The sequence below is a fragment of the Babylonia areolata genome, chromosome 24, assembly GCF_041734735.1.
Source record: "Babylonia areolata isolate BAREFJ2019XMU chromosome 24, ASM4173473v1, whole genome shotgun sequence".
NCBI lineage: Eukaryota > Metazoa > Mollusca > Gastropoda > Neogastropoda > Buccinidae > Babylonia > Babylonia areolata.
Window position 1 is genome coordinate 22,689,906 of NC_134899.1, and position 19,467 is coordinate 22,709,372.

The 19,467-nt window shown below is 39.0% G+C and overlaps 1 protein-coding gene across 3 annotated transcripts in view; it reads left to right on the top strand.

Moving 5' to 3' along the window:
• LOC143298824 (E3 ubiquitin-protein ligase RNF213-like) overlaps positions 1-19,467 on the top strand; it is a 232,974-nt gene that overhangs the window by 90,403 nt on the left and 123,104 nt on the right. For all 3 annotated transcript variants that reach the window (XM_076611814.1, XM_076611815.1, XM_076611816.1), the window contains exons 27-39: positions 1,025-1,099; positions 1,497-1,603; positions 2,327-2,468; positions 3,833-4,031; positions 4,931-5,183; positions 6,948-7,091; positions 7,858-7,957; positions 9,117-9,294; positions 12,212-12,380; positions 14,400-14,527; positions 16,760-16,954; positions 17,925-18,074; positions 18,636-18,753. In XM_076611814.1, the coding sequence (XP_076467929.1) occupies positions 1,025-1,099; positions 1,497-1,603; positions 2,327-2,468; positions 3,833-4,031; positions 4,931-5,183; positions 6,948-7,091; positions 7,858-7,957; positions 9,117-9,294; positions 12,212-12,380; positions 14,400-14,527; positions 16,760-16,954; positions 17,925-18,074; positions 18,636-18,753 (1,958 nt within the window). The remainder of the gene's footprint in view (positions 1-1,024; positions 1,100-1,496; positions 1,604-2,326; positions 2,469-3,832; positions 4,032-4,930; positions 5,184-6,947; positions 7,092-7,857; positions 7,958-9,116; positions 9,295-12,211; positions 12,381-14,399; positions 14,528-16,759; positions 16,955-17,924; positions 18,075-18,635; positions 18,754-19,467) is intronic.

Consider the following 19,467-nt stretch of genomic DNA (forward strand, 5'->3'; position numbering starts at 1 on the left):
GCTCTCATGAAATGTCGAAGCAAAGATGGACCAAGGAGTTAAAACTAAAGACATGTAAAATGGAAACACGGTGTTTTGTTTGTCATTTTCCAGCTGCCAACCAGCCTGTGGAATAATCACATACAGTTCCACATTCCAGGGGCCCATTATGAGGCTAAGAAAGTGACTTTCTGTATAGGTAGATGGAAACAGTAAGGTTCAGGAGAGGGTGATATGTAGCCCTCTTGACTGTTTGGCTCCAGCTGGTTGCTAGTTTGAGCACTTTTACTAAAGATTAGAAAATCTATTACCAGGTTGTAACATAACCAGCACTACGCTTTTTATAATGACACTGAAAAGATTAAGAAATACATATTATTATAAAAATTTTAAAAAAACCTGTATGAAAATAATGTTCAGTATAGATTAAAAAAAAAAAAGAGAAAAAGATGACTGCTGGACCTTTTAAAATGAAGTTAAAAATGATAATAGGTGGTATAAAATGAAGGGTACCTGAAGATGAAAATTAAACGTTTCAAGTCTTAGTTTTTTTGACAAAGACTCAAAATATTGTTTTATCCTCATCTTAAGGTACATTTCATTTTACACCACCTGTTACTATTTTTAACAATGTTCAATATGCTAAAGCACAAGGGTGCACATGCATGATCCAATAATTAAGATATCCATGATGTGTGCACATGCACACACACTCGCACACACTCACACGCACACACACACACACACAACACAACACAACACACACACACACAACACACACACACACACACAGTTTGAACATATACATGCTAGCACACACATTCACACACACACACACACACACACAAACGTGCACCCATACTTAAGCATTTTAATTAACACATGCATATATACATAATCATATCCATACAAATGGATGTATTTAGGTGCACAGATTAAGGACAAACGTTAAAATGTTTGTGTGTGTGTGTGTGTGCCCAAGAAAACCATGTCAGTGACTGAACAAAAGCCTTTCAACTGGTGTCTAAATTTGTCTGGACCCTAGGGATCTTGGAAGTTGACAGGAAGCTGCCTGCTCCTCTGAGCACAAACACTCCCAACCTTATCGTCTGTTCTAAAAGTAAGTGTCATATATTTGGTTCATCTGTCTCTTTCAGTTGTGTCTGTCTGGATACTAGGTCCCTTTGTCTCTTTCAGTCTGTCTATCTGTCTCTAGTTGTATAATCATTTTCAGCAACTTATTTCATCAAAAGCTTGTAATTTTCATGTGGAAAGCTTTCAGTCTGCTGACTAATAATATTGATATAAATTTGTCAAGAAAAAGGGACCTACTCAGTGCTGTGGAAAGGGTGAGTCCGGTGCTGTTGAAAATAACACACTACTAGGTACACAACAACAGATAAAGTTTTGGAAAAAATCGAATCATAAAATGAAATGGTCTGTACATGTTGCAAAAAGCAGGTGATAAATAAACACATCACACTAATAATGTGTGGATTACTGCTCCTGTGAATCAGGTGAAGTACTGAAGACTGTGACCAGCCTCTACATGTTTACCAAAGAAGCACCACTGCCTCAGCCTGATGAGGTTCTGCTGTGTACTCCAAACACCTCTTCAGAACAGGTGCGCTCTTAATTTTCTTCTTCTTGCTTCTTTCTGTAACACGATCAACATGGACTTGCTGATTGACTCTGTCATGGTTGATGCATGCTGGGTATTTTTTAATCTTTGTAACCCACCGAACATTGACATTTTAATTGCTTAAAAAAACAAAAAAAAACCAATATTAAAAAATACACTGTAGAATGTTCTGTGACTGCTTGTGTCATCTCCAAGAAAAGCAAAGATACCATTCACATAATAAGGATTTCTCACAAAAGAGCATATCGGGAATGATAGTTCTTGATACACATATGGGAGGGGAAAGAGTCATATTAAAACATGTAACATAGGATTGATGTCTAGGGTTGTTATTAGCCTTGTGGTTGTAATGTTATGCTACCACCCCAAGGCACCATGAGGACTGAGTTTGAAGTACTTGGGTAGGGATGACAGTGAGTGAGTATATATGTGTGCATGCTACGGCTGATGCTGAAGGAAAAAATAATGAAAAGGTGGTGATGATTTACTTTCGGTTTTAGAATTGGAAGATTTGATGGCCCAAGCAGCATACATTGATAAAACATTAGTACATGACCAGAACATGTCCAGCTAAAACAGATATACCTACTTGTTTGAAATAATGGGGAAAAAAACAACTGGTAAGCATTGGAAAATTCAGCAAGTACATTTTAAACATTTTTGCTTTAGGATTTCCTATGTTATTTTTCTGTTTGCTGCTTTCAGATCAGCATGTTCTGTCAGAGAGCCTTCTCAGACAAATCAAGTCAGAAGAAGAAGATCCATTGCCTGGCCTTTGCTGACTTCCTACACTATGAAGTGGGCCAGTTCGCAGAGAAAAAGTTGAAAGAATTCATCAACGTTACACGTAAGATGTGTCCTTTTTCAACCATTAACTGTGATTTCCCTTTTAGTTAGGCTGTCACTGGATCCTAGATGTGTATCTTGCCAGCAAGGTGTTGACAGACATAAAAATGCTTGCCTCTTTAGCCAGGAGCTTATGACTGAGGTAACTATGGGTAAGATGTATTCAACAAGGAGAGATAGTGGTCTCGGTCAGCAGACTTTGCAGGCTGTTCAAATGATTCTAGATAACCACAGAGATGGATGTCTGTTGTATGATTATTTGTTAGAACTTGATGGTTATGACAAGACAGTGACAAATCTGACAGCCCAATATCTGATGCTGTTCAGTCATTGTATCGAAGCAGACAGCTATTTTGAGTGTGACTGGCAGTGAGGGCAGTTTATGTATACATAAAGTGGGAAGGGGAAATGGAGAGGAGTGATGTAAGAAAAAAAAGGTTGAATGCCAGTCAGAGGGTGTGGAAGGGGCATGGTTGTGGACTGAGTGACGCCAGTGAGCTGTTGTTTTCACTGATACTGCTGCAAATTGGACAGCAGTCAATAATCCATGATTTTCATGAAAACCAGTGTTGAAAATGCAAGACAGGAAACATGTTTGTTTTTTTCTGTTGTTGTTGTTGTTGTTTTTTTTATCTTACTTATTGTCACTGATAAGATAACAGACTTGTTTGCAGAAGCAAATCAGCATGCACAGCAGATGATTTTTGTCAGCCTATGTACAGCATGGACGGAGTGAGTGTCATCAAAGACCTTCTTTTATAGGGGAATGTCTTTTGTGTCACAAAGCTTGACTGGGCAGTTTCTGAGTATATGATTGACCTTTTGTGTTAATTTGAAATTGCCGGGACAGTTACAGTATTCACTTACATGTTTGCAAGAGTTCTGATTGTTATAATTAACTTTTAACCTGTTGTTTTTGTTTGCAGGTATAAACTGATAAGGAGCATATCATTTCCAGATGTATTTTGTTTGTTTTCATTTTTGGTTGTCATTATGTGGTGGTGGAAGTAGACTTTTGTTCCATAAAAATTACTATCTTCACTTTGAAATTCCTGAATAGTTATTTTCAGTCAAATTAATTGTGAAACAAGCCCAAGTTCAAGATCCTCATTCATTTCCTGTTACAAATACATTCACTTTCTTTCTGTATCTCCTATGCTTTTGTGCTAGCATTTGTTTTGGTTTTTTTAATTTATTACCTCTGGATCATCAAAATTCACTGACAAGGGGAGACCACCTATGTTTTAACAAAATTCTGTGGCACTGAATAGTTTAAGAACAAGTCTGTTTGTGTGGGTGTATATCATTAGTGCACATATGTTTATTCAATTTGATTTTGAACAGAAAATATATATGTGTCTGCAGAGCATCCATACCAGCTGGTAGTGGTGTGCACAGCAGAGAATGAATTCAACTCTGGTCTAACAGCATCATTGGAAAGATACAGCCGACCAGCCCCAATCAGTGCAGCAGACATAGATGCTTTGGCCAAATATCTTCAGAGCAAGTTCTGGGTTCCTGATGACCTCACTCCTTCATCAGCTGCATCCGTTGAGCCAGACAGGTCAGATGTCTCATGATATCGCATGCCTTTGATAGTGCTCTACACTGCTCCTGTCCTCTCTTTCTTTCTAACTCAATGCATATCTTGCTCTTCTGTTGTATAATAGTGAATCCATATATGATTGTTAGAATGGTCTCAATTCATAGAAAGCATAATTTCATAGCTTTGATATTTTGTGCTTTATTGAAAAATATGACGGGCGCAATAGCTGAATGGTTAAAGTGCTGGACTTTCAATCTGAGGGTCCTGGGTTCAAATCACGGTGACGGCGCCTGGTGGGTAAAGGGTGGAGATTTTTACGATCTCCCAGGTCAACATATGTGCAGACCTGCCGGTGCCTGAACCCCCTTCGTGTGTATATGCAAGCAGAAGATCAAATACGCATGTTAAAGATCCTGTAATCCCTGTCAGCGTTTGGTGGGTTATGGAAACAAGAACATACCCAGCATGCACATCCCCGAAAACGGAGTATGGCTGCCTACATGGCGGGATAAAAACGGTCATACACGTAAAAGCCCACTCGCGTATATATGAGTGAACATGGGAGTTGCAGCCCACGAACGCAGGAGAAGAAAAAGAGGAAAAATATGTTGCATTTTAATGAATACCTGAAATCTATATAGTTTCAGTTTCTCAAGGAGGCATCACTGCTTTTGGACAAATACATAATATGCACTACACCACATCTGTTTGGCAGATGCCTGACCAGCAGCATAACCAAATGCACTTAGTCAGGCCTTAAGTGTGTGCATATATATCAAACCTGTGCAGTGGGTGGCAAACATCAAAGCAAGGTCATAAGTATATTTGATTTCTAATTTTCGATAAATATGTTTTAGTTTGAATGTAAGTTTATATTTGGAGTGCATTTATTCCAAAATGTTTTATGACACTTTCAGATTGTGTGTTCGAGTGATTCAATCTTCACGCTCGGGCATGGGCAAAACTTTGTACGTGAAACGTCTCATATCAAAGTTGGAGTCCTTGCTGGAGGAAAGAGAGGAAGACAGTGAAGATGAACCAGTACATGTGACCATTCCACTGTATGAAAAGCATGTGAACAGCCATCATGTTGCAACCACTCTCCTTGAAAGAGCACCCTCAGAGCAGACTTGTTATGCCAGAATCATTCATCTTGATATTGCCTATGAGGTAATATATCACATAGTTCTGTATTCTCATCATGGAAGAGTGTGGTCTACAAATTCTTGACAGAATGTGAATCTCTGCAGATGACCTGCAACACTATTTTTTCAATGTATCCTAATATTATTACGTGCCATCTATTGAAGGTTAGTATCTCACTGACTGGCTATGGCAAACTGATCAAGCTCAAATTTAGTATACTGGTAAGTTACAACACTTAACAGATCATACAGTCACATCACAAAAAAGCATCATGTTATGTGGAGGATGTGATTTGCATGGAAGAGTTCTTCTGGAAAAAATAATGCGAGTCAGCAGAAACATTTAAGCTTTTATTTTGACCTGTTCATTCCAGGTACAGCATGGTGTATTCTTAATGGATGGATCCTCCCATCACACCACCTACCAGAAAGCACCCATTTTAGTGCACATGGCTATGTCTGACATCTGACTGTTATACCAATGGCAGCAATGAATCGCAGGCTGTATGAATTGGAAGCAAAATGTATTATGCAAGTTCACCATGAGTGTGCATGCATGTGTGACATGATGATTAGAGGAAAGAGCATTCAGTTATGAATGATATCCCCATCTTCTGGAAATTCAGTCCTGGAATTTTTTTTCTTTTTGGTCACTCTCTTTGGTCCTGGCTTTACATTTTTCTTTCTGTTATCTCTTCCTTTTAAAGTAAAAAGGTCATGAATGATCATCAAAATTTATGAATCTACCTGCACACACACGCGCGCGCGCACACACACACACACACACACACACACACGTCATTGAACTATTAAGGACTTAACTATCATTGTGCATACACATCTGGTGTCATCACAAGGATCTCACAGAAGACTTAACTGTCATTGTGCATATAAATCTGGTGTCATCACAAGAATCTTAAAAAGTTCTTCCAGTGCTGAAGTGGACCAATTTGATATAAAAAGAGAGGAAAATTAATTGTTTTTGAGGATGGGTATGCATTTTCACAGATTGTAGAAATGAACAGCCTTTTTTTTCTTTTTTTCTTTTTTATAGAACAAGCTTGGGTGTTACAATGTGTGTCAATAAATTCAAACTTACTTGAGTCATGGAGAAGATGAGATTATGATTTATAATGTTTTGAGTAGGAGAATGGGTCTAATCAACCAGTCAGTGATATTTTGTAATTTTATTAAAGTAGGAAAATGGTGATGAGGACAGAGAAAGTTTGAAGGTTTAACAGATTGGCATTATGATCATAAATCATTGATGCTGATTAATGTGGGCAGCTTAAGGTAAAGTAGTTCTGTTTCCAGCACACAACTTATGGGTTGACAAACAAGGTTTATTATGGTTAGCAAAAATATGATTTGGATCAATATATGCAAATGCTAGTAACCCCTCACCAATCTCTCCCCCACACCAGCTCTTTTGGTTTTGTTGTCCAGCAAGAATCACACATGATCTTTTTACCTCTTGTGAAAAAATTGACGGAATAGTCAGTGTCAGAGGTGTGTCCACGGTTTATGTCCATGGATATGACCATGTTTACTTTTCTTTTCTAAGTTTATTTGAATTCACAACTTTCATCAATTTACCACAAACATCTTTAATGGTGAAGTATTAATGAATCTTAATTGAACTGATTGGAATTGAAAAAACAGCATCACAAAAAGTGAATAGTCTGGGTCACATTCCTGGTGGTGTTCTCTTTCTGTACACATCATGGATAATCAGGCAACACAGCCCATTTCTCATGATACTTACCTGTGAGCTGTGATATGGTAACAGGTTCAGGAGGGGGTAGACCACCTGCTGTACAACCTGTTGGTGCTGGGCTGCCTTACGGATGTCAGGGGACGAGTGTGGAGACGTTCTGTGTCAGATCTGTACCTCGTGGAAGCCATGCCACTTCTGGAGCATTCAGAATCAAGGGTGATTATAATGTCTTCAGACTTTTTGCTGTCGTCAGTTTGCAAGCAAGTCTGTGAAAATGTCTTTATGTGATATATCTTATGTGTTGTTATTTACTGGAGAAGTGTAAAAATACAGTGTAACAATGTGAGCTGCATTGTTGCAGTGTGTGGATATATTCATGCTGAACATGGCCAGAAGTCAGTTATTTGCCAGCAGCCAGATTCAGTAAAACCATTCACATGGACAGAGTTTAGGTTTGGCTTAGGATGCCATGGGTCATTTGATGGGTTCACCACAAAATCAATGGGTTGTTCGTGCGCTAAGTGCACGCAGGACTTCGGTTTATCGTCTCACCTGAATGACTAGCTTCCAGACCACCACTCAAAATTTAATGGATGGGAAGAAAAAACTGTGGGATTCGAACCAGTGCTCTCCAGTCAGACACATTACCACTAGGCCAATATATATATATATATATGTATATATATATGGAGAGAACAGAGAAATGCTGCTGCACTGTAGCGATGTGCTCTCTGGAGGGGAGAGAGCAACCTGAATTTCACACAGACATCTGCTGAGACCAAATTGACAAATTACAAATGCAGACAGGATGGTGGCATGTGGACACCTTGATGCCTGCATGGAAGTATGAAAGCAGTGGTTGAGGTTAGAAATAGTGCAGTGTCAACTCGTCTCATGATATTTTACTTCACAATTGTAGGTGTCCAATTTCGTTCCTGGGAAAAGGACAAGGCTCTAAATAACAAATATGATTTCTTAACAGGAACAGAAAATCATGCACGAGATCTTCTCTGTTTTGCCCTCCACAATGTGTTCATCACCCTTGGAGTCACTGGCTGCACTCAAAGGCACACAGAAAACAGGTTTGTTGTGTGTTTTTTAAATATGTATGTGCATATGTGTATGTTCATGCATGTTTGGGTGTTGCATGGGCACTTTTGTTCCTGTATATATTTGTGTGTTGCACATTGGCACATAGTCATACATGAATGTAATGTGTGTGTGTACATTCCAGAACTTCAAAATAAGAAATGTTGATTTGATTATTTTAAGAGCTGTCTGCATATTCCTTCCTATTCACCTACGCAAGGAAAGAGAAGGTTGGGGAATGAGTCAAATTGTCCGGTTGATTGGGTTTGGGTTGGAGTGATCTATCCACAAATAAATCTGCACATGTGATTTGTATGCAAATACACAGGTTTAGACATAATCATTTACACACAAATATACAAAGAAAATTTGTACATGTCATAATGTGCACCATACAGATGTCATGTCTTGTGAAGGTGAAACAATTATAAACATGACATATCAAATCAAAAGGAAACAATGTTTCCATATCATTGGTTCATTTCAGGATCTAGGAGAACATGTACATCTACTTGACTATCGCCACAAATATATGAATGTATTTCAGAATAAACAGACATGAGTGCATATATTCAAGGATCAGCACAAGTGGTACACAAATCATAAAGGATGTCTCTGTCCATCCAGCTTTAACACACACACACACACACACACACACACACACACACACACACACACACACACACACACACATACACACAGATTGTGTTTATAACATGCCTGTTGTATGGCATGCATTTTATATGCCATTTCACACACATTATCACTTTACAAAGCACACACACACACACACACACTAACACTAACACTAATACACTCACACACATGCACACATACACACACACACACACACACACACACACACACACACACACACACACACACACACACACACACAAACAAACAGCAACAACAACAACAAAAAACACACACTAACACTAGCACTAATACACTCACATGCATGCGCGCGTGCACACACACACACACACACACACAGAGGAAGAAACGCATAGAGCAAACACAGTGATGACTGTGTAGGTTGTTGGTAATATCACCTGCTATTCTACTGCTGAAGGGGTTCAGAGAGCATATGATGTTCGCCACTGGGTTTTATCTTCAGCAGACACATGACATTTGGTTAATGTCTTTCAGCTGGAGATGGCTGTAAACTGCTGTTTGATGAGGAAGAGTACAGAAGCTCAGTTTTCCAGCGGACATTCCATTACTTGAATGCACTCAACCGTCGTGGAGACCCCAAGCCCTTCAGTGAGCGTAGGCCATCTGTGGTGACAGCACAGGATCAAAGCGCCTGTTTGGAGACCCTTATGAGGTTGGGTATACAGTGCTTTTTCTTTGTTTTTTAGGCTCAGCTGTGTAAACAAGGGATGGCTCTAGGCTTTCCAAGCCTTTAATCTGTTTAAATAAGTATAGAAAAAGGAATGTTTACTGAAATTAAGTCATTTCAGAAAAAGAATTTTGAATGGATGACTTAAAAAAGAAATATATGAATAAAACAAAGCATTAAAATATTTTTTACTCTAGCTCTTTGTCTGCCATCTTGCCAGCATGCATGCTGGTTTCTGTGTGGTGTGTTGGACAAGTGTTTGTTGGTTTTCTTTTGAAATCTCTAATCCAGAAATCATTGAAAAAATCAGAAAAGTTTAAAACATGGATAAGTTTGATCCTAATATTTGCCTGCACATTCAAACAGTGAAATAACTTACTCTCTTCAGTGCCCCATGACATGTATATAGATAATGAAAAATGCATTGCTATTTGCCCCATGATGTATATATATGTCAGCAGCATTTCAGAATGTTTTACAGTTCTATTGTCACATCTCGCGACAAACCAAGGTGTGTGTGCCTTACCTCCTCCTTGTTCTCCCACCCCATTCAGCTTGAGAGCGGTGTGGGTTGTGCTGATTGCATGGGAATCTCATCTGTCTCAGTTCAGGCTGCCAATCTTTACTTAGCTGGTCAGTCAGTGACAAGATTCTGGGCTTTTCACCCATGACTGGCATTGGAGGCAGTCATGTCTGCTTTGCACTCTACAGGGCTGTTTGGGACGGTTTTGCACTCGTGAATGAGGATAATTTTCCTCCGAGCGTTTGGTGTTCTTCGGTAGGTGTTGTGTTCAGTGCCTTTCAGCGTCTGGGTAGCAGTACCCGCCTAGAAGTGTTCCCACTTTCTGTGTCTTCCACTGACTTCCCTGTCCATCCATTGACTTTCCTACCCTTCCACTGACCATCCACTGTCTTCCCTGGAATTCCGCTGCCAGCCTCTGACTTCCATGGTCTAGGCCACCATTGGCTGCTGCCACCTGCCGCTGCCTTCCATCGCCAGCGTTTTCTGGCCTTGTGCTTCAGCTTTTGTTCATTTCCAGTCTTGTTGTCGTCGTCACTTACTGTTCTTCATTCTTCTTCGTCGTCGTTGTCACTACTTCATCATTGTCATCACTACTTCTTCAACATCATCGCAACCTCCTTACCTTCATCATCAACGTTGTGCTTGTGTTTCTATGTCACCGTCTACACACATATTCACACACTCACACACACACTCATGTGCTAAATCGTTTATTTTCCTTCCAGAAGTGAATTTATTCACTCATGAGCCCATTGCCCTTCACTTGAAGGATTGTGATTATTTCCACATTTTGTGCCATTCCATACTCTTTAGTTAAGTTGCTGGATAGCTTGTCTTTGTAGTAATGTGCTTTGTTGTTTTCTGTCGTTTATTAAACGCTGTGTGCATTGTTTACTGTATGTACGGAATAAATATATATTGAACCCTTACTCTGTTATAGTCTATGTTTGTATTGTCGAGGTGTTAGTGCTGGGTTGGGTGGGGGTTACCGTACTAGACCAGTCTCATATAGGGCATGACATTTGTTTTAAAGTTGATGTGTCCCAATAGCCACCAGTCAGAAAGCTTGATATGCCTATTTCAATTATCACTGAGGAGCAGCAGCCAATCACTTTTTGTATTATAATTTCTGGATGTTATTGCCAATACCCCCCCACCCCCCACTCACAATGCATTCAAACTGGCAGATGATGAACCACAACCTTATAGTGGCTTGAAATAGCAGTGTGTTAAAACAACAACAAAAATCAAGATTTTGCCATCCAAGATGTTTTGAAGCTTTACAAGTCACTGACATTGACAAATTGAGTGCTAGGTGTGGCAGAATATTGTCAGATGGTTCACTTGACCTGCCTGAAAGTAAGAATGATGATTTGCAGAGAGGAGGGAGGGTGTGGTAGCTGAAGAGCAAGATGTAGCCAGCAAAGGAGAGACAGTGGAGCAGGAGGTCGAGTATAGCTCTGTGGCTGACTTAGAGTCAAACTCAATACAAACCATCCACTTATTCAGGGCAGGGATGGACAGAGTGACGAAAGGGGTGAACAGTTTTGTGCGAGTCCTGAATTTACATATACAGCATGGTTTCAGGAAAGCATGCTTGCATTTATCAAACAACTCTCAACTTCAAGTGACCTTGTGAACAACGCTCACCTCCTCACTCCCTGCAGTGTCGGCCAACTGGGTCACTTTTTACCTTTTTGTTACTGTATGAAAGTGAGCATGAAATGAATGGGCATGGCACAGGCAGGAGTTGCAATTGAAGGAATGTGTTTGATGGACTTCTAACAAAAAGAATTTGAGAGTCTGTTCATTTTCCTTTCAGAAAAAGTATAGGTTATGTATACTTTCTTGCAGGAGATTATGTACTAGAATTTTTTTTCATTGTTACCCTCTGCAACCCAAAACCGCTTGGTAATAGGAAGCACAAGTCAAAATAAGCCTTGGCACTGAAGAGTTAAAATTTCATTTTGACATTTGCTTTTCAGAACTACTGCAGATGAATTGCAGCTTCAAAAGTTTGAGCTGTCTGAACTCTGATCAAAGGATTAACATCATGATTCTGAAGAGTCTGGCTGGTTGACCTTGACTTTGTGCATATTATTCAAAACAAGGTTTATTATTTACCGGTTTTCTCACCAAAAAAAAAAAAAAAATTAAGATTGGTGGGAGATATTAGTTCTTTGTTGAAAATCAGTGTGAATCACAGATGAGCCATGAAAGCTTTGTCTCGTTTTTTTGTTTGTTTTTTGTTTTTTGTGTTTTTTTTTTGGGGGGGGGGGGGTTGTTTGTTTTTTGGGGTTTTTTTTTTTTGTTGTTGTTTTTGTTTTTTTTTCTTCAAATAGATGCTACTGTCACTGTCATTGTGTGTTTCTGTTGCAGACATTGTGGAGTGAAGAATCCTTCCTGGTCAGAGCTTCATCACTTTGTGTCTTTCCTCAACAAACAGCTGGAAGATTTTGAACACTCCATCTTTTGTAGCTCTGACATTGCTGAAGATCTTCCAGGATTTCCAGCCTTTGTACTCAGATTCCTCATTCACATGTCAAGGGTTGGTACACATACTCTTCTCTCTGTCCCATACCTATCATTTCCAACCACCCCATTTAGGCCAAAGATTTAAACACATGTGCATGTATGGTTTGAGTGCAGTCTGTTATACTTGTTTATTTGCTTCTGGTTTTTGCCCTCAGTTTTCACATTGGGATATCACTGCATGTGGACAAATGCATCAGAGCTGCACACTATTTGCTAAGACCTTTTATATGCTTTGAGGTTCATTAGAAGTTTTAAAGGGATATGAAAAGTGAATATGATAGCAGAAAGGCTTTGAACCGTCTTGCACCAGAGTTTGCTGTTTCATTTACTTGTGTTCTACTGTCAGCTGTGTTCAGCATCACACAGCTGTTGAAAAAATTAAAGTTGAAGCAAAGCAGTTTGAATTTACACTGTTTATCATTCACTGTCTCACCCAACATGACGTCAGACTTTGCTGTTCCCCTTTTGATCTATTTTTATTGGTTCTCTGGGTGACTGATTGTCAGGGTAAAAGTGAAAGGGGAGCAGTACTTGCATCACTTCAGTGCATCAAAATTTACACCAAAAAATCTCACTCATGATGAAATTTAATGAGCAACAAAAATGGTTGTTACACCACCTTTTCTTCTTTTCTGCACTTCTTTGTCTGAAGTTTTCAGTTTCAGTATCTCAAGGAGGCGTCACTGCCTTTGGACAGATCCATATATGCTACACCACATACACTAGGCAGATGCATGACAACAGCATAACTCAAAATGCTAGTGAGGCTTGAGTGCAAGCATATATGTTGGTGCACTTATCAGAGTGGATTTCTTCTGCAGTATTTTGCCAGAGGACAACCCTTTTGTTGCCGTTGGTTCTTTTCCAGTGTGCCAAGTGCAAGCTGCACACTGGACTTCAGTTTTTCGTTTCATCCGAATGACTAGGCACTTCATTTGATTTTCCAGTCAAACTTGGGAGAAAGGGTGAGAGTAGGATTCCAACCCACATGCGCAAGGACACCGTGTTGGCAAATGAGTGTCTTATCCATTCTGCCAACTTCCTCCTTTCTCCTAGACCGGGAATTGAACCCACACCCTCACAGACACTGTACTGGCAAATAACATCTTGACCATTCTGCTACCTTCCCTCCATTTTGTTGTCGAAGTTGTCAGACCAAAATAACAGTGATCGCCACTTACTTTTTCACTCAGTTGTGTAAACAGTGTGAGTCTGTGTAATAACCTGGTGTTTGGTTGTCTCTGTATGTGTCTGTAGGTATGTCTGTGTGTCTGTGGTAAACTTTAACATTGTCATCATCTCTTGAAATACTTTGTCTGCCAATACAAAATTTGGATTTAACATAATGGGAAAAAAATCTTCACAGTCATACCAATAATAGTTGTGAGTCTTCTAGATTAAGCTGTATTTCTGATCATAAACATTTTCTTTCGTTGTGGATCCGGATCCAAAAAATGACAATTGATCTTTGAGTTTGAAGACAGCCTGACCTCATTTTTCTTGTTCATAATTAAAAGTAAAAAATACAAATTTTGGACAGAACACATACAGTGACACTAACTACACCATTGACGTATTTACTGCATCTGAATATTTTAAAGTGGATACTGAATTAAATTGAATGAACATAAAAGAGAAAGTAAATGGACAGGGTTGCACTGTTGTAATTTCTGTAAGCCTGTCCAACACACAGACCTGGAGAAAACAGCTACATGTTGTGGTGTGCCTAAGGTGATGACAGTGTCTCACTTACCACAGCCTTTAAAGAATTTCTTAGATAATCGAGATATAACAAAATACCATGATTTAAATAGCGTTATCACCTCGAAGACCTTAACTGATTTACCACGCTAAAAAAATCATACGTTTAATATTAATTTTTGAACTTCATTGGTAGGTGCGCTTTAGCGCTGTGAGAAGTCTACATACTCTCAAACCAAATGTGCTTTGTTTGAACCTTCCAAAATAGATTTCAACTGTGTATCACATGTGAGTCTTGAAGGCCTTGCCTTTCTTTTGTTTATGATTCCAGGACTTTGCAACACGTTCCCTGAACATATCAGAAGAGAGCCTGCCAGTCTTGCAGCAGCCAGGGGAGGAAGAGCAAGCTGATGCAGAAGACATTGAAAAGTTCCAGATGAGAAGAACCTGGGAGTCAAGGTAAAGTGTGCTAGCTTGTGACACCACAGAGCCAATGAAAAGGCTCTGTCTGATACTAGCATCTTTTCTATAGCTCACCAGCCACACACATGTACATGCACATCAGCTGTCATGTTTATTCTACATCTGTTCATTGGGGACTGCATTTGCACATCTGGATCAGGATTCCTCTCCAGGTGTCTTTGAAATGTATGTTAATGGTTGTCTGTAAATAGGTTTTGAGTCTTTTTTTTTTTTTTTTGGTTCAGCAAATCCTTTTCTTTTTCCTTTTCTTTTTCTAGCTTAATACGTTGGTTCAACCATTATAATTTTTATTTACATATTATTAGATCTGCAGATACTTTCCACAAAAACATCTGTCAACGCCCAGATATTTATTCTTAAGATTCTTTCTGTAATGTCTACTATCCCCTTGTTATATTTATATTGTATTGGTGTTTTTTTGTTGTGTATGTGTGTGTGTGAACATTTCTCTGTGTGAAATTCAGGATACTCTCCCAAGAGAGAAAGTGTCACTTCAGTGCAGTGATACCTTTTTTTCTGTCTGCAAGTGCATTTGTTTTACCATCAAAGTGCATTTTGCTACAGAATTTTGCCATTGACAACCCCTTTGTTGCCATGCATTCTTTATGTGCATGAAGTGCTTCTTGCACAAGGGACCTGGGTTGATCATCTCCTGTGAATGACATACCACCACTCAAGATCTAATGGAGGGGAAGAAAATTCTGGCCATTGTGGTATTGGAACCCATGCCCACCAAATTCTCTCACTTCCTTGACGGGCATGTTTCCACTAGGCCACCACTTAACCCTTTGCTGAATGAGTCTTATTTTATATTTCAGGGAGTCAGTGTGACTCATACAGCTTTCTGTTCGAAAGAAAGTCATGTTATCCCGAGTGTTTTTCAAATAAAAGCAGTAAATCAGTTAAATCAGATGTTGTTCTTTCTCCAGTAAAGAACAGGTGCTGAACAAGGGACCAGTGTTGGTATTATTGAGTGGTGGTCATGATAGCTTATTCCTTTTTTTTTCTTTTCTTTTTTTTTAAGATGTAATCAATTGTTTTAACCCTTTCGCTGCCAGGAAAATAAGATTTAAGTGAAATCTATTTGCCAGGGTTTTTTCACAAAAAACGGGTATAAATTTTCAAAAAATTCTGTGCTCTTTGTTATTGGAGAAAGACCCATAAAAGTATACATTTTCTGAAAGGGAAATGAATAAAGAATACAAAACACATGATGTTTTCCCATTTTATGCATTTTAAGTGACATGCTGTTGTTTTGAAATCAGTGTTTTGTTTTTTGTCACATTTTCAACTTGTTCATTACAAACATTAGTCTGGTAATTTGCACAAAAATATCATTTTCTGGATAAATGGATATCTGCACACACAAAATCATACTAGAACAACCACAATATAAAAAACTGAAAAAGAAATAGATGCATTGTGACTTCTGCAAGTGATAATATGGATGTGAGGCCACGCCCCCTCAGTCTCCACCCTCCTCCTCTTCACCCCTCTCACACCATCACTTCATCAGACCGTGTTGGCTGAGTGCCAAGAAAATAGCTCATACGGTGCCCTGCTAAAAAATCGTCTGCTAGAGTTGAACAGCCTGCATCACTCACTGATAGTTGTATCTTGGCCACTCTCTTGATTGCTCCCTTTATTTTCTATCAAATCGTCCTATAAATGTTCACCACTGTCTTCTCCTTCAAATTTATGCTCCAGTTCTTTCTGAGCATTAGCTGAAGAAAGTAATCTTGGTTGATTTAGTTCACCACGAGCGCATGTCTTGAGCACGGAGTCAGTCCGACATTTTGTTGAGCGAGCGAGGAGAGGAGCCAGGCAAAGACTGCGGCCAGTAACCCAACCAAAACGTTCAAATAAAGGACTGCCTTATGACGCAGATGGTGTTTCTAGCTATGAATAGAATCCAGAAAGATTCCCCAAGCTAAAGCTACCAGCATTTTTGTCAACGAACTGAATGCAAAGCAGGGAAAAGTCAGAATATTTCGATGATGAGTTATCTCGTCATGCAGGCAGCGAAGCATACATGCTTGCCATGACGAGTTATCTCGTCATGCAGGCAGCCTAGGGGTTAATGACGGTGCTTATTTCTGCCTGGAAAGAACTATATGACCCTGTCTGTCTGTGGCATACTATGTGCATTTGAATTGGTCTCTTGTTGTTAAACATGCAGTGATCATAATGATTAGTTCTTTCTTACAGCCCCCACCCATACATTTTCTTCAACCCTGACCGCACCAGCATGACATTCCTTGGCTTCACTGTGGACCCCAAGACTGGTAATCTGATCAATCAGGCTGGCAAAGTTCTGGAAGCTGCCATCATGAAGAGGTCTCTGTACCAAAGCCTGGCTGTCAATGGGGCACCACTCTCAGAAGACTATGATTCACTTAACAGGTCAGAATATACAACTCAGTATATCACAGGACTGATACACATAACACCATTGCATTCTTGATTATTTTTTTCTCTTTCAGCAGTAGGCACTGCTTATATACATGATGGTGTTTATGTCCTTTATATAAGAAATCGAATGGAGGCCAGAAGTCTTTGGAATACTGCTTGAAAAAAGTTTAACAGCCACTTCAAAAATTGCAACTACTCAAACAAACACACCTACATATCGATAGTCATTGTATTATCTAATTCCTTTCTTGATCAGTTGCAAACAATTTCATCTGCAAACAGTTCCCGTTATGTGAAGTTTTGGGTTTAAAGAGATATGAGAAGTTTAACAAATTTTCCCTTTCATATTCCTTCAAACCCGAATTTTCACATTTTAATGATCACAGAAAAAAACCCAAAAAAACCCATTGAAATTGTGTCAGAGGAAGTTTTGCACATATGTCACCAGCATCCAGCACCGTAACACTGTTGAAAGTGTATATGTACTATGTGCATAAAAAACAAAGTTGAAACAAAGTAGTTTTCAGGTATCATTATCCGTAGTGCTTGATCAGTGGCCAGGATGGTCACGTCGTTACCAGAACTTGGTTTGCAAATGGCAACTACTTTAACTACTTTGCAGGGTGATTGAAGTAATTTCTCATCAAATTTTTGACTCAATTTTGGTGGGTTTTTTCGGGGTTTTTTGTAAACCAAAACCTTGTTGAGCATGTTAACATGGCTGCCAGGATGTGCAATTCAGAGGACGTGGCAAGAATGTTGTTTCATTTATTGCATAATTACGAAACTTAGTTGAAAACAAAAGTAATGTTGTCGATCAACTGAAGTGATTCTGACTCTCTTGATGAGGTTATGGTTACTGATACCATCTTTGAATTTTGAAATAGGTGAATGGAATTAGGCTTAATTAGACTGTATCAATTGATAGACAGGGACCGTGCTGATTCTATTTATGTGGCAGGGGGGAAAAGCTGCTGCGACTGTATCAAGTCATGGGTGTGCCACAAGAGGAGTGGAGAACCAGGAGTGGGCATGTTGTGGATCCAGATGACACTTATGAACTGACAACCGACAATGCAAAAAAGATCTTGGCCATATACATGCGCTTCAGGTATAAGGCCATTTATGATGTTAGATTTTATGTCTTTTCCTCTTGCAACATTTTTGCAAATCTAAACAGGATTGTGGTTTATAAAAAATCTTGTCACATTCTTTGCTATGTATGTTTTATCATTGTACCAGTCATGAAAATAAAAGATGTCCCCATTGTTTCTTATGACTGCCATGAAATGTGAATAATCTAAGCTGCTGCTTTACTGTGTGGGAATAATCTACAAAGCAGGTCTAATTATTATAGATATTTAGAAGTTATATTTCATACACTCATTTAATCTCTTAAAAGATAGATAGATAGATAGATAGATATATAGATATAGATATATATATATATATATATATATATATATACATATATATATATGTATGTGTGTGTGTGTGTGTGTGTGTGTCAGTGTGCTTCTTCTAAGCATCTGATGAGTCTCAAACCCACATCCTTCTAGTTGTCAGTCTGTAACACTGACTTTACTTTGTCACAACAGCCAGTTATATTTGATATTTGCCTTTTAATTTGTCAGAAAGAGAAGTCACAGGGTGCTTTACATATTTTCTACAGATGCAACATTCCAGTGATAGTGATGGGGGAGACAGGATGTGGGAAGACGCGCCTGGTACAGTTTCTGTGTGCACTGCAGACTCCTCGCGCAAAGAATCAAAACATGGTGATCATGAAAGTAAGTCTCTTTCTTCCTTCTCAGACAAACATATTCATCCTGAATTGTTTGTTGGAGGAAGGTGGCAGAATGGATAAGATGCTCATCTGCCAACACAGTGTCCTTGAGGATGTGGGTTCTCACCCTTTCTCCCAAGTTTGACTGGAAAATCAAACAAAACATCTAGTCATTTGAATGAGACAATAAACCAAGGTCCCGTGTGTAGCACACACTTGGTACTCTGGAAAAGAACCCATGACAACAAAAGTGTTACCCTCTGGCAAAATTTTGTAGAAGAAATCCACTTTGATAGGTATACAAATATATATATGCATACACTCAAAGCCTGACCAGTGTTGGGTTATGATGCTGTCAGGCATCTGCCTAGCAGATGTGGTGTCATGTATATGGAATTGTCCTTGAGAAACTGAAATTATGATGATTGTGTACAGACCATTGTGATAATCATGGAAACAAACTCATTTAAACACCACTGAATCTAAAGAAATTGTTTTCATGAACAATAAATACCTGTTTTTCATGTGCAACTGGGAATAGAAAATGGCTGTTCACAACAGATTACATGTGATTATTTCCTTTTTTACAATCTGAAATTCAAAACTGAGGGTGTATGAACCTTTTGATATCAAACATAATCTTACAGAATGCTTAAATTAATTTTGCGTAGGTCATAAAGATTTTATCACTAAATCAGTGAAGACTCTTAGGTGAAAT